The 14,112-nt window shown below is 40.5% G+C and overlaps 1 protein-coding gene across 2 annotated transcripts in view; it reads right to left on the bottom strand.

The window, feature by feature from the left end:
• Nucleotides 1-13,001, bottom strand: part of tent4a (terminal nucleotidyltransferase 4A) — an 18,381-nt gene extending 5,380 nt beyond the window's left edge. For both annotated transcript variants that reach the window (XM_034095040.1, XM_034095041.1), the window contains exons 1-7: nucleotides 12,077-13,001; nucleotides 8,248-8,371; nucleotides 6,097-6,143; nucleotides 5,883-6,003; nucleotides 4,498-4,605; nucleotides 948-1,076; nucleotides 507-720 (exon numbers count right to left, since the gene is read on the bottom strand). In XM_034095040.1, the coding sequence (XP_033950931.1) occupies nucleotides 507-720; nucleotides 948-1,076; nucleotides 4,498-4,605; nucleotides 5,883-6,003; nucleotides 6,097-6,143; nucleotides 8,248-8,371; nucleotides 12,077-12,744 (1,411 nt within the window). In that variant the 5' untranslated portion in view covers nucleotides 12,745-13,001. The remainder of the gene's footprint in view (nucleotides 1-506; nucleotides 721-947; nucleotides 1,077-4,497; nucleotides 4,606-5,882; nucleotides 6,004-6,096; nucleotides 6,144-8,247; nucleotides 8,372-12,076) is intronic.
• Nucleotides 13,002-14,112: the final 1,111 nt, after the last annotated feature.

The following is a 14,112-nucleotide window of genomic DNA, read 5'->3' as shown; positions in this document are numbered from 1 at the left end:
ACACTTTGGTTGCAATAAGGGTAAACATTTAGCTTATTCTTCTTCTTTGTCCTTTTTTCACGAGTAAAGTCATTTTAATCAGTTTTGTTACAATGCAGCTATTAATAAAGGTAATCAATCCCCTTGGTAACTTTTGTATTTCAGGTGGAAGATAGATATGTCAGTATCATGTGTTACCAGTGACTGACACACACACACACACACACACACACACACACACACACACACACACACACACACACACACACACACACACACACACACACACACACACACACACACACACACACACACACACACACACACACACACACACACACACACACACACACACACACACACACACACACACACACACACACACACACACACACACACACACACACACACACACACACACACACACACACACACACACACACACACACACACACACACACACACACACACACACACACACACACACACACACACACACACACACACACACACACACACACACACACCTGGGAGCAGCGGGTCCTCTATGCAGAGCATGGATGGTCTGTATCCATTTGTCATGGACTTCATGATCTCCTCTTTGGCCAAGTACCCGCCCCTATTTTTGATACGAATCCCTGTTTTCAAGTAGTTGAAATGGCGGCCGTACAACTCAAAGAACTCAATCAGCAACACGCCCAAATTCTCGTTGGGGTTCCTGGCGTCGATACGTGGATGGAGCTGAAAGAAAGAGCAATGGGAGAACTGATTAGTATGGATTAAAAAAATAATAATTACTATGCATTAGTAATGATGACTATTGATGTCTGTCAACACTGGATATGTCTGAAGCTAAGTGCTACTACAAATTCTATGAATGCTACTTTCATTAGCTAGCACATCCTGCACTGGGCTACTTCTTTTACATCACATGTATTTTTCAGGGAGGTGTCTGCATCTTCCTGTACCTGTAGAAAGCTGATGACCATGAGGATGAGGCTGTAGGAGCTGATTCCCCCGGTGAAGACTTCGTTAAGATCCCTCTGCAGCAGAAACTGCTTCAGGACAAAGATCAGGTAAGGCAGCACCGGATACATCTGAGGGAGGAAGAAGATTCAGGTATGAGAACGCTTTATCTGTCAACCTCTGGATTAGGTAACGAAAGAGAGGATGTCTGTTTGAGCCCGGTTCCATTTGTAGTCAATAAGGAAGAGTGGGGGTGTCTAGTGAGTTGTGAAGAATTAAATGAGCTTGAGATAGGACAAGACCAGTGGCGGTTCTAGAACATTTTACATGGGGTGGCAGAGGGGGGGCAAGAGGTCATGCCAGGGTGGCGGACAGTACGTGGTTAAATCATGCCCGAACACACGTGTTCTTAATGCACAAGAGAAACAAGGAGTTCAGACAAACTAAAATATAGTGTAAAACAGCAGACAATACTCATGATGCCCTAGAATTCTGTTTACTGTAAGTACAGTCAAAGTACTTAGTTATAATTAAGTACACAAATGACATCACCCATCTCTTAGGAGAGCTAAAGGTGACCTGTGCAGCAACACATTTCAATAAATATGTGTCAATACTAAGAGCTGCTCTGATGGAATATTTATGCAAGGAGAATACAAACATACCATGTGGTCCAGCTGGAGTCTCATCTGCCTCCTGATCACTGCCTCTGTCCCTCTTTCGGACACTTCCTCTTTATTCCTCACATACATTTCTTCTTCTTCACTAATGTCTTCATCTCCTCCTGGCTTCCTCCTGCTCTGACCCTCCTGGTCTCTTCATCTCCTCCTGGCTTCCTCCTGCTCTGACCCTCCTGGTCTCTTCATCTCCTCCTGGCTTCCTCCTGCTCTGACCCTCCTGGTCTCTTCATCTCCTCCTGGCTTCCTCCTGCTCTGACCCTCCTGGTCTCTTCCGTGAACTCTCTTTTCCTTTTTCTGTTTGTCCTGATCACTTCTCAGATATGTCTTTTTGCTGTTGTTGAATCACTCCAGCTACTCTGGCCTGCAAGAGTTTACTTGGGAAAAGCACTGGTACAAATGCTAGTATAGCTTTACACATTAGGGCCATGTAGCTAATAAGTAGCATAGCCTATAATCAATATAAAATCAGAAAGTATTTATCAAACGCACACAGGCAGCTGTGTTTAGACCCAGTTTGACGGTAAAGGATGTATCCTGGTTTAATTTAGCTGGCCTCGTTGCTGTGATGTGTAATTTACGTGGATTTAATAGTACCGCATAGTTTAGCAAATAAAAGTGATCGATCTCCCAGCTAGCGCTGTCTGTGGTATTTTGTATCGTAACGCCCCAAACAGCAACCGTCTGTTAAACGCTATCGATTCAAAAAGTTTTATTAATTTTTTGTTTCAAGCACTCGTCTTTAGTAAAAAGAATAACTAGTGGAAGGGGAAATGCTCGAGGGGAAGCAGATCCGCCTTCAGGCAGGTGCTGGGACAGCTCGGTATCTCTGCAGCTGTGTGAGCTGCGGTCAATTTAATGCAGGGCCGTAGCACCGTTTTTAACGGGCCTAAGATGATATTTCAAATGATTCACTTTGAATTAATGTAATGCTTGTGGACATAGTGCAGATTAGTTTCTACAGTTTTAGGGCTGCCCCCTCCCCTTGCCCCCCCGTAGATCTGGCCCTGGACAAGACTATATTCAAATTGAACAGCAAGTAATTCACATTATTGTAAAAATAATTACAATATGCTTTACTTAGCACCAGGGGTGGGAATATTTAGCATTTGCAGAATGAGTACTTTTACTTTGTAGTTCTAGTATATGTTGATGCTTATAGATTTGTACTTTTACTTGTACTCAAGTTAAGGTTCTGAGTACTAAGTTCCAATACTGACGGTACTAATTGATATACCAGCACTACCTGCAGCCTGAAGAGTGGAAATGCTGTGTTGCCTAAGGTAGCTCTATACATACAATAGTCATGTTTTCGCAATAACTGTGACTAATAATAATAATACATATAATGTAATGTGTCATCCCTATTTGATTTTCTTTTAGTAAGCTTTAATCCTGCCAAACCAGTGAAAACCCCTGCTGAAACCACAGTTTCTGCTGAAACCACAGTGATCTCACTCTTGTTTTTAAAAGTACAGCTGACTAAGCAATTTTCAATTGATGTGATGTGTAAATTGCTCCACTCCACCATCAATGAATTACTCTTTCTAGCATCCAACAGGATCAAACGTACTAAAGTAATGTGTTAAATGGGGCTTCCTAGAGCCTCTGACTTAATAACGTGCTGAACCCCCTTGAGGGCCTGGGAATGGGAAATACAAAAATTCTCCTTTTCCAATTGAAAAGTGAGCATGACCTTCTGGCAGTATGTGTGTGTGTATGTGTGTGTGTGTGTGTGTGTGTGTGTGTGTGTGTGTGTGTGTGTGTGTGTGTGTGTGTGTGTGTGTGTGTGTGTGTGTGTGTGTGTGTGTGTGTGTGTGTGTGTGTGTGTGTGTGTGTGTGTGTCTGTGCCAGTGGAGCAGCGGGGCTTGGTTGACTTTTTAAATATGCTTTTAGAAAAGTGATGCTGGGAGATAGACTCCAACTGGGCTGCGTGGGAATCTGACATGTGAGGATTAGCTCTGAGCTGACCTCTCAATGACAAGTCAGTCACACCCATGCATTAGCAACATCAACTTTCAGTGGGTTAAAGCTGAGAGTGGATGTCAACAGGAGGCATGCACTCCCAGAGGAGCATAATACATAAAGAAACAACAACAACAAAGAGGGAGAAGAGCCAAACGCTGGCAGCTGGCTGAAACGTCTGCTCCTGGAATTCCTCTCGTGCATTAGCTACAATAACCGTGACTGAAGTGAGCAGAGATCCACCTTCAGCAGGAATTTAGTCAGAGCCATGGGGAGGAATTCACCTCCGCCGAGTTGATTTGGCAGCGAGGTTTTTCAGCAGCAAAACAGTACTGAGTTAAGTGGAGATTATTCTGAGCACGGTTACTGGGGTACGCTTCAGCTTCACTTTGGAAATGAGATGTGCCAACGCGAGATTGAAGTGTAATGCTTTAAAGTGCTCTCTGATTCACAGGGAACTTCTACAGTTCTGTTTTTAGACGCCGCTGTAAAAATACTAATTATGTGACTCGTCTGGTGGTCTTTATTTAAATATGTCTACATGACCTTTTTCTGTTCTCTTCTTACATATCTATTTGTTGCTTGTATTGTGGATTTCCTGTAGTCAATGAAGACTTCAATTCCCTGGTTCCATCTGGTTTAAAAATGCAATGGATTTCTGTGCGACATTTGATTCCTTCTGGTCTGATTTGATTAATATAATTTATTTAATATAGTTTGCTATCTGTGCACTTTTTTTATTTGTATATATGCACCATGACATCAAGTCAAATTCCTCGTACGTGTGAACCTACCTGGCAATAAACCCGTTTCTGATTCTTGATTATTAAATTAAATATCACTACGATAACACATCTGTGCTCACAGCTGTGAGCTGCACATCCTGACAGGCGATAAATGTATTTCTCACCTTAACATAACCTTTAATGAAGCTCGCCGCCTTGACACCAGTCTCCACATTGAAGCTGATGTCCACCTTCACCTCCGTCTCCTGGTCCGTCAGCTTGATGATTGGCACCTGAAGGCAGAAAGGGTGACATGCATTAGCAACAGTCTCTGTGTGATGAGGCAAAAAAGGAAACATGTTCCAACAGACAGCCTTGAGGGCGCAAATGCTAATCCAAAAATGTAAAATTCATCCATTAGCTACTTATTATCATGTCAGTACAGACAGCATTGAAGCAAGCTGTTGTTAGCTTGTTTGTGTGCACACACCACATGATGATGGTGCATGTAACAGAGCTACCATACATTGGGGGGTTGAGTGAGTGTCCACAATATACGGGACATATTATATGCATTTTTAGCAGAAATACTTGGGTTTAACTTTAAATAGAAAAAAAAACCTTTAAATAACAGGCAGTTAACAGTGGAGTATTGTGTGTTGAACTAATATCTGGCGCTATTGTAATATTATGGTTTACAGTTTTTAAAATCTAAACACTTTTCAAGCTATGTTAACCTTAAAAAGGTGTCAAAGTCTTAAAGCCATTATCATCACATCTTGAGTGTGGCTTTGAAAGCTTTTTAACAGAACTCGTGTCTTCTCATGTCACTTTGTGTATTCATCAGCTGTTGACCCAAATTAATTTATTATTGAAAGTTTTGATCCTGATTATTTAATGCTTAGCTAGCTGTAGTCAGATATGGAGACACCGGGATACAACAAAGAAATGACGAACAGGGCCGTTTCATTTGAAATATTTTAGGTTTACATGAGTGATTGTGTAGATGGAACACCATACTATGTTAGAAATCTAGCATTTGTCAAGGAATATAATCAAATCCAAGCATTTTCTGTATGTTAAAACCATGACGGTTAAAATCTATAATGTTGTACAAACCCTGTGAACTGTGTATTTACATTTGAGCAGGGGAAATGACCACTCCACTGGCCGAGTGCCACTTATCACGCACAGATGGAAGACTCTAATTAATGTCAATTTTTCCATAGACATAAAATAGTAATTGAGCCAAAGCTTTAGACACCCAACTGACCGTTTGAAGTCCAGAGGAACTTTTCTAGGGATGTAATAACTTCTGCCAAATTAATCTTTGGCTGGGTTTGTTACAACTGGTCCCGCATTTAGTGTGACTGTAACATTCTATTATTCACTTGGAAGAATAAAACCAAGATATGTGCCAGATCAATGAATCACTGCATCACTGAAAATGGGATATTTTCTCGTTATTTTATCAAATACGCTAGTGTTTGATGGATATCTGATGTGGCAAACAATTGCGGTTTTATTTAGGGACTCAATATGAAGACAGTAAAGTGCTCTGGTTACTCACCGTAGCTTTGTCCAGCACTTTAATGGAGAAAGGTTCTGCCACATTATGTTTGCGAAGGGCTTGTTCCAGGTCTTGCAGCGGGGGTCGATCCCACTTCCCAAACACCACCAGGTCAATGTCACTGAAGGCAAAACCAGTCCGAATATTAAATTACTGAACACATCAGGTAGAAAATATTCTATGTTTTTTAAATAACATATCATGAGGGTCTTACCTGGTTGGAAGGTACAGCCCTGTGCTGAAGCTGCCAAATATTTGGACCTGGAAAAAACAATGTTGAAGAAATATTACAAAACAATTACCAAACTGAGGAGTAGTTGAAGAAAAGAGAGAAATACAAATAAAACACACTGGCATTTCATAGCCCTTCTTATCACATTCTAAATATAATGAGTTTGGCTTCATTTTGAAAGTACAGATACTGTATCGTGCAATAGCTCATTTGTCGAGATGATTTATTAATCCATCTCAAACTATCAGGAATTAGGTATTTCCACATTCCACTTTAGAGACAGTAAACGCTAACAAGTCAAGTAAACTACCAAATTAAGTAAACAACAGCTAGGGAAAAAAATGCAGTGCGTGGAGGCTGCCTGCGAAAGCTCTCCAAAAAGGAAGCAGAGTTCTTTCCCTTTCCATCTGGTAAATACGACAAGGCAATGGCACAAAGACAGGCCAGGATTAATAGGCTGAGATGAAAAGGGAGGCTGGTACAAATCAGGGTCTTGATCCATTTACCTGACAGTTAGGCTCACAGAGGAAGAGGGGACGACTGGCAGCCAACCAATCAGCACTGCGCATGTTTCACATGATGAGGTAATGAAGGGGGCATTACGTTAACACTACGTCTCTGCACTACACAAACTACTGCAGGACCCTCCATCACCAACTCTGAGTCTGAACATGCAACGTGAGACAAACTAACTTATAATTACATTTGATGAAATTACTTGTATTATTTGTTACTCTGTCCTTGTTATTTTGCAGTTGAAAATTGCAGTTAGCATAAATATCTCTGCATTAACTCGTTAACTGTGCAATATCACTTATTATATATATATTATACTATATTACAGTGTATATTATCATATATTATCATGAAAAACAGACTTTTTCCTTTCTTTTGCATATACATTTGGGTATCTGGAGTGACAGACGGCCCATAAATTGTGAAATAAGATAACCTAGTCAGTTTTTTGGGCTGCCTTGCTCAGAGAACATGGGATTTTACAAGTCATTCAGATGTTACGCCTGCTCCATTGTCATTAGAAAAATACTGTATTTCAATGATCACCTCCACATATTGCTTCCAAAACTACCCCCATCACTCTGAGAAACAAAGCAAAATAAGCACATCTCCTCAAGTGTCCAACTGCCCCTTTAAGTTGAATAGAATACAAAGCAGGAATAGGAGAGTAAAGTGTCTCACGACAATTCTAACTAAAATTAATTTCTGCAAGCCCTGAAAGAATTGAAAACCGAATAGAAACAAGGAATACGTTGGTGTTATCTTGAACAGACACTCAACTTTAAAAGAGTGTTAAAACACACACTCTCAACAAAGAGTTAGAAGCAATCTGAGATCACAGTTAGTGTGTGTGTGCCAATAATTCTCCCCTTAGAGTGGGCTGCATGATTTAAGAGACTGCTCTCTAATGGCGCATTTCCACTGCAGCGGGTAGCCCCGTTTAAGCGTCCTTAAATCGCCCTCAAGCGGCCAGGCCAGTTTTTGGTGGCCTTTCCATATAGCGTAGCACCGGCTAGCGGGTACTTTTTCCGGCCCCATAAAATGGTGGTTCTATCAGGCCAGGGCTGAACTAGTGACGTCAACACTCTCGACTGCTGATTGGCCAGAGAGAATCGTCACAAGATCGCGCACGAGATCATCCCTAGCGTCGCATATCTAGAAGCAAGCTTGCAGCATTTTTATACACAGCATTTTTGTAAACGGAGGAGCTACAAAAATGGCAACGTCAAAGAAGAGCACACCGTGGTCGATCGAGGAGGTGACGACGTTCCTACATCTCATTGGGGATGATAAAATCCAGCGGGAGCTCGACGGAACAACAAAGCCGATCGCCCCGCCTACACTGCGTTGCTACCCCAGGTCCTAAACTGTATGGAAATGCGCCACGGCCTCGGACGGCCAGCGAGGCAGCCCGAGGCCTGAGCGAGGACGCTTAAATGGGGCTACCCCGCTGCAGTGGGAATGTGCCATTAGATATAACAAATTTGAAAGGGGGGGAAATTGATCCTGATAAACGGACTGAGTGTGTGTGTGTGTGTGTGTGTGTGTGTGTGTGTGTGTGTGTGTGTGTGTGTGTGTGTGTGTGTGTGTGTGTGTGTGTGTGTGTGTGTGTCTTACATTTGCAGTGGGCCACAGCTCCTTGATGACCATCTCTATCCGGTTCACCACCTCCTTCCTCATAGCTGCTTCCTCTGGGCGAGGAGACATGAAGTTGTAGAAGTCAATCACCTCCTCGTGGAGTCTGGAAAGAAAGGAGGATAAAAGATAACAGTTATTCCCAACAGTAATGCTACGCTATGCTACGCTATGCTACATACACTAGTATGCGAAGGAGTCTTGCTCAGGACTATTTCATATTGCAAATGCTTGAACAGCTACACATTTACTTTATTATTACACCATATCTGGCTAATATTCTAAAGAAATATAAAACTCTTTCCAGGTGGCTCAAGATAAGTTCCCTTGTTATCACTGTGCTGGTTAACCCGCATGATGCCAGCGACAGGGAAGCAAAGCAACAGATTTTTGCCCTGAATGTTATTTCAGAATCACAACTGTGTGAAACCATGAGCTGTATTTCTAAAGGTGGCATATATTTTGAGACAAAGCCTATCTTTTCAATGTAGAAACGTGTCCCATCAAGTACAGAAACTGTAACCAGGCACTAACCCACAAATAAGGCAGAACATAAATGGTCATGGTAAAGAGAGAAACAAACAATCTTATCTCACCATCAGTGTCATCAAGAAAGAGGTATAACACACCTTTAAGGTTTTCAGAGGACATGGAAGAGGGTTTGGTAAAACAATGAGGGCCATGTCAGCCTTAGCATGCCGGAGGTCCCAAGCCTTATCGTGGTTGCCGATATTGTTTTGTGGGGGCTGCATATAATGTAAAGATTTCCAACCAGTCAAATGCCTCCGAACAGTGGAACTCTGTTCAACCCCGGGGCCATTCATTTTTTTCTAGGAAAGCATGCCATGATGTCAGTGTGAAATACAGAACAGGGAGACAGAACAGGGAGACTGTCACAATCAATTAACAGCGCCTGAAGGAAATGCAGTCCGCTCATGTGCCCACTCTTTGGGGAAACTCTCTGCCAGCAGGCCAGGGCGTATCCATGCCAATAGTCCAGTGATGACAGAGGGCTTGCAGGTTGTTGGGCCCCCCACAGTCAAAATAAACTGCTGCTATAGCTAGCCCTTACAAACTAGTGGGTCATCTCCTTTCCTTAACTTTAGGGTCCAGTGTTAAAGAATGAATTACATAAAACTGTTTTATATTAACCTAATCCCAGATCATTGCAATATCATACAACATAACTACACTTTAATTTAAATGTGCAATTTTAAGAGGAAATCCCTCTATGTAGGACTTCAAAGTGTACCCCTGAGGGAAACTACTTTAAGTGCACAAGCCAAAACTTGCATCAGACAAATACTTGCACAAATACAAACAACCAAAGAAAAGGACATATGTTATGCTCTAATAGCAGGACAATATAATTAATAACTTTAATGTTGTTCAGTATCTTTAGGATTTAGGGTTATTAGGATACTAAGCATCAAGCAGGGAACGTGCTTTCATGACAGACACCGATTCCTTGTACAGAAAATTCCCAGATGGGTGCAACCAGCCATTACAAATATCACAAGGTCATGCAACACATGTGGAAGTTCCTTGGTCATCCGTTTTGGGTGAAGGTTTTTACAAGAGCAAAATAATTACCCTTATAACATTAAACTAAGACAATCCTTTAATTTAATTATAAAAATCTTACTACATTAACAATGAGGGTCTTATGCAGGTATATTACACCTACTGATCCATTATAAATACCACAATGGAAAAAGTTAAATACAGCTTTAGATATACAATCCAGGAGTTAATGTACTTAACCTATGTACCAATACATTTGTATTGCATTGCATTCATTTCCCCTTCCTTTAGCGAAAGTATATTTACTTGAGGTCCTATTCTGTCTGATCATTCATTTATGTATGTATTTGAACAAGGACCATGCATACAAATACATTAATCTCAGAAAAGAAAAGAGATGATGTATGCCAGATTTTAGCTCATAGTTTATTTCCATCTTCAGTATGTGTTATTTAAGTGTTGTTAAGTGAAAGCTACATGTAAAATAACCTGGAATAAGTGTGTTAAATATGACTGCAACTTTTATGTTTACGATCTAAACATCTTAATTTACTGAAAAACGGTTTTACTTCACTAAAGTATGACAACATGGAGTGGAATAGGCTGGAATATACAATAAACCCGATAATCCTTTAAAGAAAGTTGTTTTCTATACTCCCAAAGTAAGCTAATGTATTTATTTGACTAAATAAAGCAATACATTAGAAACAGTACAGGCACATAGGAGACTGCCTGGGATGAATGAACTGCTCATTTTACCTCACCCCACATTACACAAGTTGAGGGTTATCCAACCCCTTTAGCTAACACCAAGGCTAGTTGTAGTATGTTATAACAACACAAGTTTAAACGGTTATTTCTGGAAAGTTGGTTACATTTGTGCTTACATTTCTAACCGTTTAAGTAACTAAGTACATTTACTCAAATAGTGTACTTGAGTATTTCATTTTATGTTACTTTGTACTTCACCCAACATTATTTGTCATGTTACTTGCATTACATGTCACTTGTTACTTGAGGGTTATCCAACCCCTTTAGCTAACACCCAGGCTTGTTGTAGTATTTTAAAAATAATAGTTTAAATTAGCTTTTTCCCTAAATGTAATGCAGAATGTATTCCATTGTACAGTATTTAATTTGACATTCTGTTTATGTTATTAACATGTATGAATGTAGACTCCTGCATTTCCCTGGTTACTTACTACATTCATTGCAACATTTCGATTTTGGTATTTTATTTAACATGTTTATCGTTCTCTTCCCATGCATTAGTTTGCACCTTTATATATACAGTCTATGGTTTGCACATTGGTCTTGCAACATATCTAGCACTATTCTATTTATACTCTTCAAGCACTATTTTACAAGTTATTTTAAATTAGTTGTGTGGCTTATATTTATTTTATGTGGCATTGCTGGAGGAGCCTGTGACTTAAGATGTTCATTGCCGTGACTACACTGTTGTGCATAAGCTTTCGAATTTTAAAATAATGTTGAGACAAAAGAGATAACCGTTAGCTAACCTTAGCCACATCATGCTAACAATCCGACTGAAGAGCAACATATCCGGTTAAAACCTTCTAAATAAATCACCCTTTAGATAAAACACTTAAATAAAAAGTGTTGTTGTATTGAAAGACACTATTATAAACTCCTCAAAAACGCTTGCTTTTTAATCACACTTCTCAGTAGTTTGTTGTTATTTTGTGATTTCTTAACGGCTAAATTCAAACTTCAAGTAGAACATCCGAGCACTTCCGGTTTTTGTCGGCGTTTCTAACGGTAGCTTGTCAGCTATAAAGCTAACAGCCCAACTCCAGTTTAAACTGCAATGTCGTACAAAGCAGTAACTGCGTTAGCAAATACATATCTTTATTGCGTTTTATGAGCCATCATATTATACAAATATGTATTTAGAATTGTCAAGCAACTTTTAACAAATTAAACCAAAAGACAAATATGTAATCTAATATGTTATTTATGTCAATAAGCTATTTCAAACTGCTGCTACAATAGTTTATTTTAGCCATGGTTGTGTACTTATTTGTCTTCATTTAATTAAATTCTAATGTGTGCTTTTTTTTTTAAATATCATTGCTTGTCTTTTTAACCTGCTATGTCACTTTTTAAATATCCCCACTGTGGGAATAATAAATAACAAATAAGATAATACTTGATCGATCCCAAATTGGAATTGTTTAAACACATATATACATTTTCTGGAGACCTTTTTGATCTTGATGCTGTACATTTAACCCCTTTAAACCCCCGAGCAGTGATCACTTACCCCAGGACCCCAGGGCTGTACTTCCTCGTCTTCCATGGCGTCCAAGAAGTGCACGTATAATTGCCATTAGTGCAGTTTGAAAGCAAGTAATTCATCCCATAAGTGCTCGCTTTGTTGTCACTTTTCCTCCGGCTTGGATGGTGATTGTGTGTGGGGTTTTCAGGTACGGAGGGGTGAACCTGATGGCGCTTCATGCAAAGCTGCTGGAAAGCCGGGTGCTGATAGACATTATTATCCATGCCGTGGAGGAGGAGATTGGCACCCCCAACGTTTTTATTTGTATTATTAATATTGCCTGTTACATTTCCACCCATAGTCCTCTCACAGCTGGAAGGGGTGCGGAACTCCTGCAACGACGTGGTGGACGAGATTCCCCTTTTCTGGAGCAAGGTTTTCCCCTCTGGTTCAGCGGTGGAGTTGTCGTTGGACAGCCTTAAATCCAGGGAGGAAATCGCAGTGCTAGTGATGCTCTGATGGCTACTGCTGCTCTTGCTAGAAGCCACATTTTTTAAAACCCCCAACGCAGCGTATTTCACACACTGGTTGTAATTCTGGTGCTGGGCGGATGAGAGGGTCCGTGCTCCCTGAGAGGTCTCCCAGACGTGCATCCATAAGGCGTTCGCAGGTCCTTTCTGTTCCGGCTGAATCCAAGCTACCCTCGGATCCATTCAACTTCTTTTTCTCTGGTAACCCCCCCCCCCCCGTTACTACCACACACAAGCCCCGTTTTAAAATATGCTCCCCCGGTGTCCCTTGCAAATGTCGCTGCTCTGTGCCAGATAACGAAAAGAGAATTTAAGCATTAAACCGGAATGATAAACTGTCCCATTTACACACCGCTAGCTGCCAGGGGAAAAAATGCAAGCCGTTTCCTACGGGAATTCAATATGGCGTATTCTCTTCAAATCCATGCGCATGCGCTGTACGGTAGGTTTCTTAAACGATGACTGCGCCCCCCACACACGCCCACTCCATCATCTCTCTCCGGCCGGGTGATGAATTGCACACCGTACATATTTGAATTTTAATTCGATAAATATTTAATTGAAAAACAAGTAATTAAATCCAAGGTAAATCGTAAATGTGTATCACCCCTGTGGTCCAATGGCTTTGCAGAAGAACACTTGTACTGTCTTTTTTTAATTCAATTGAAATAGCTTTATTGGCATGACCATAATGACATATAGTATTACAATTTACAAATTATAACATCTATACATCAATAATCTACTGTTATGGAAAACAAAATACTTTTTGAACATGAACTAGAAAATACATTAAAAATATATATTTGATGAAATAACTGCCAATATAATGACCAATTACATTACATTGCATTTACTGTAGCTGACACTTTTATCCAAAGCGACTTACAATTCCATGTAATTTGTATGTGGGCACTGTGGTCCAATTGTTCTTGCAAAAGCTCCTTTATTACTACTGTACACTAACATCCAGCATCATTTATATGAAATGTTGGCACAGATTGACATTAAAATAAGAAAATGTGAGACATTTATGTGCATCTATAGCTGTGGATTTCAGAGCCATTTTGGACTTGAGGGAATACAGTATGTCTGCCCAGATACGCCAGAAAGATAGAGACAGCTTGTGTCTTTGTTAAGTTAATCATTAAAATGTTTGACAAATTAGAAAAACATAACACTTCGACAAAATGCAATTAACATCAGACAGAGGAGATGTTATCATCTCAAATAGGGGCCATAATCGCAACATCTGGCACTCAAAATGCTGCTGATACACATTCAAACAGCAGAAAACTCAGCATTCAACAGGAAAATCACTGTTCTTTTCACTTTCTGATCGCAAATGGAGATCAGGATCTTTTTCCTTTTTTATTGTTTGAGATGCACTCTGCAGACCGTGAATCCAAATGCTCATTTCCAAGGGGCAATGCACAGCAGGTGGTGTTGATCATCCCAGGCTCTCTATGCCTCCCAGCCCAGTAACAGCCATCTCGCAGCCCATTAAGCTCGGTGATGGAGCAGAGGCAGGCTGGATAACCAGCACCTTCT

This window comes from Pseudochaenichthys georgianus, chromosome 11 (assembly GCF_902827115.2).
Source record: "Pseudochaenichthys georgianus chromosome 11, fPseGeo1.2, whole genome shotgun sequence".
In the NCBI taxonomy this organism is placed as follows: Eukaryota; Metazoa; Chordata; class Actinopteri; order Perciformes; family Channichthyidae; genus Pseudochaenichthys; species Pseudochaenichthys georgianus.
The sequence above is the reverse complement of the archived record's forward strand: the minus strand, read 5'-3'. Positions and strand labels throughout refer to the sequence as shown.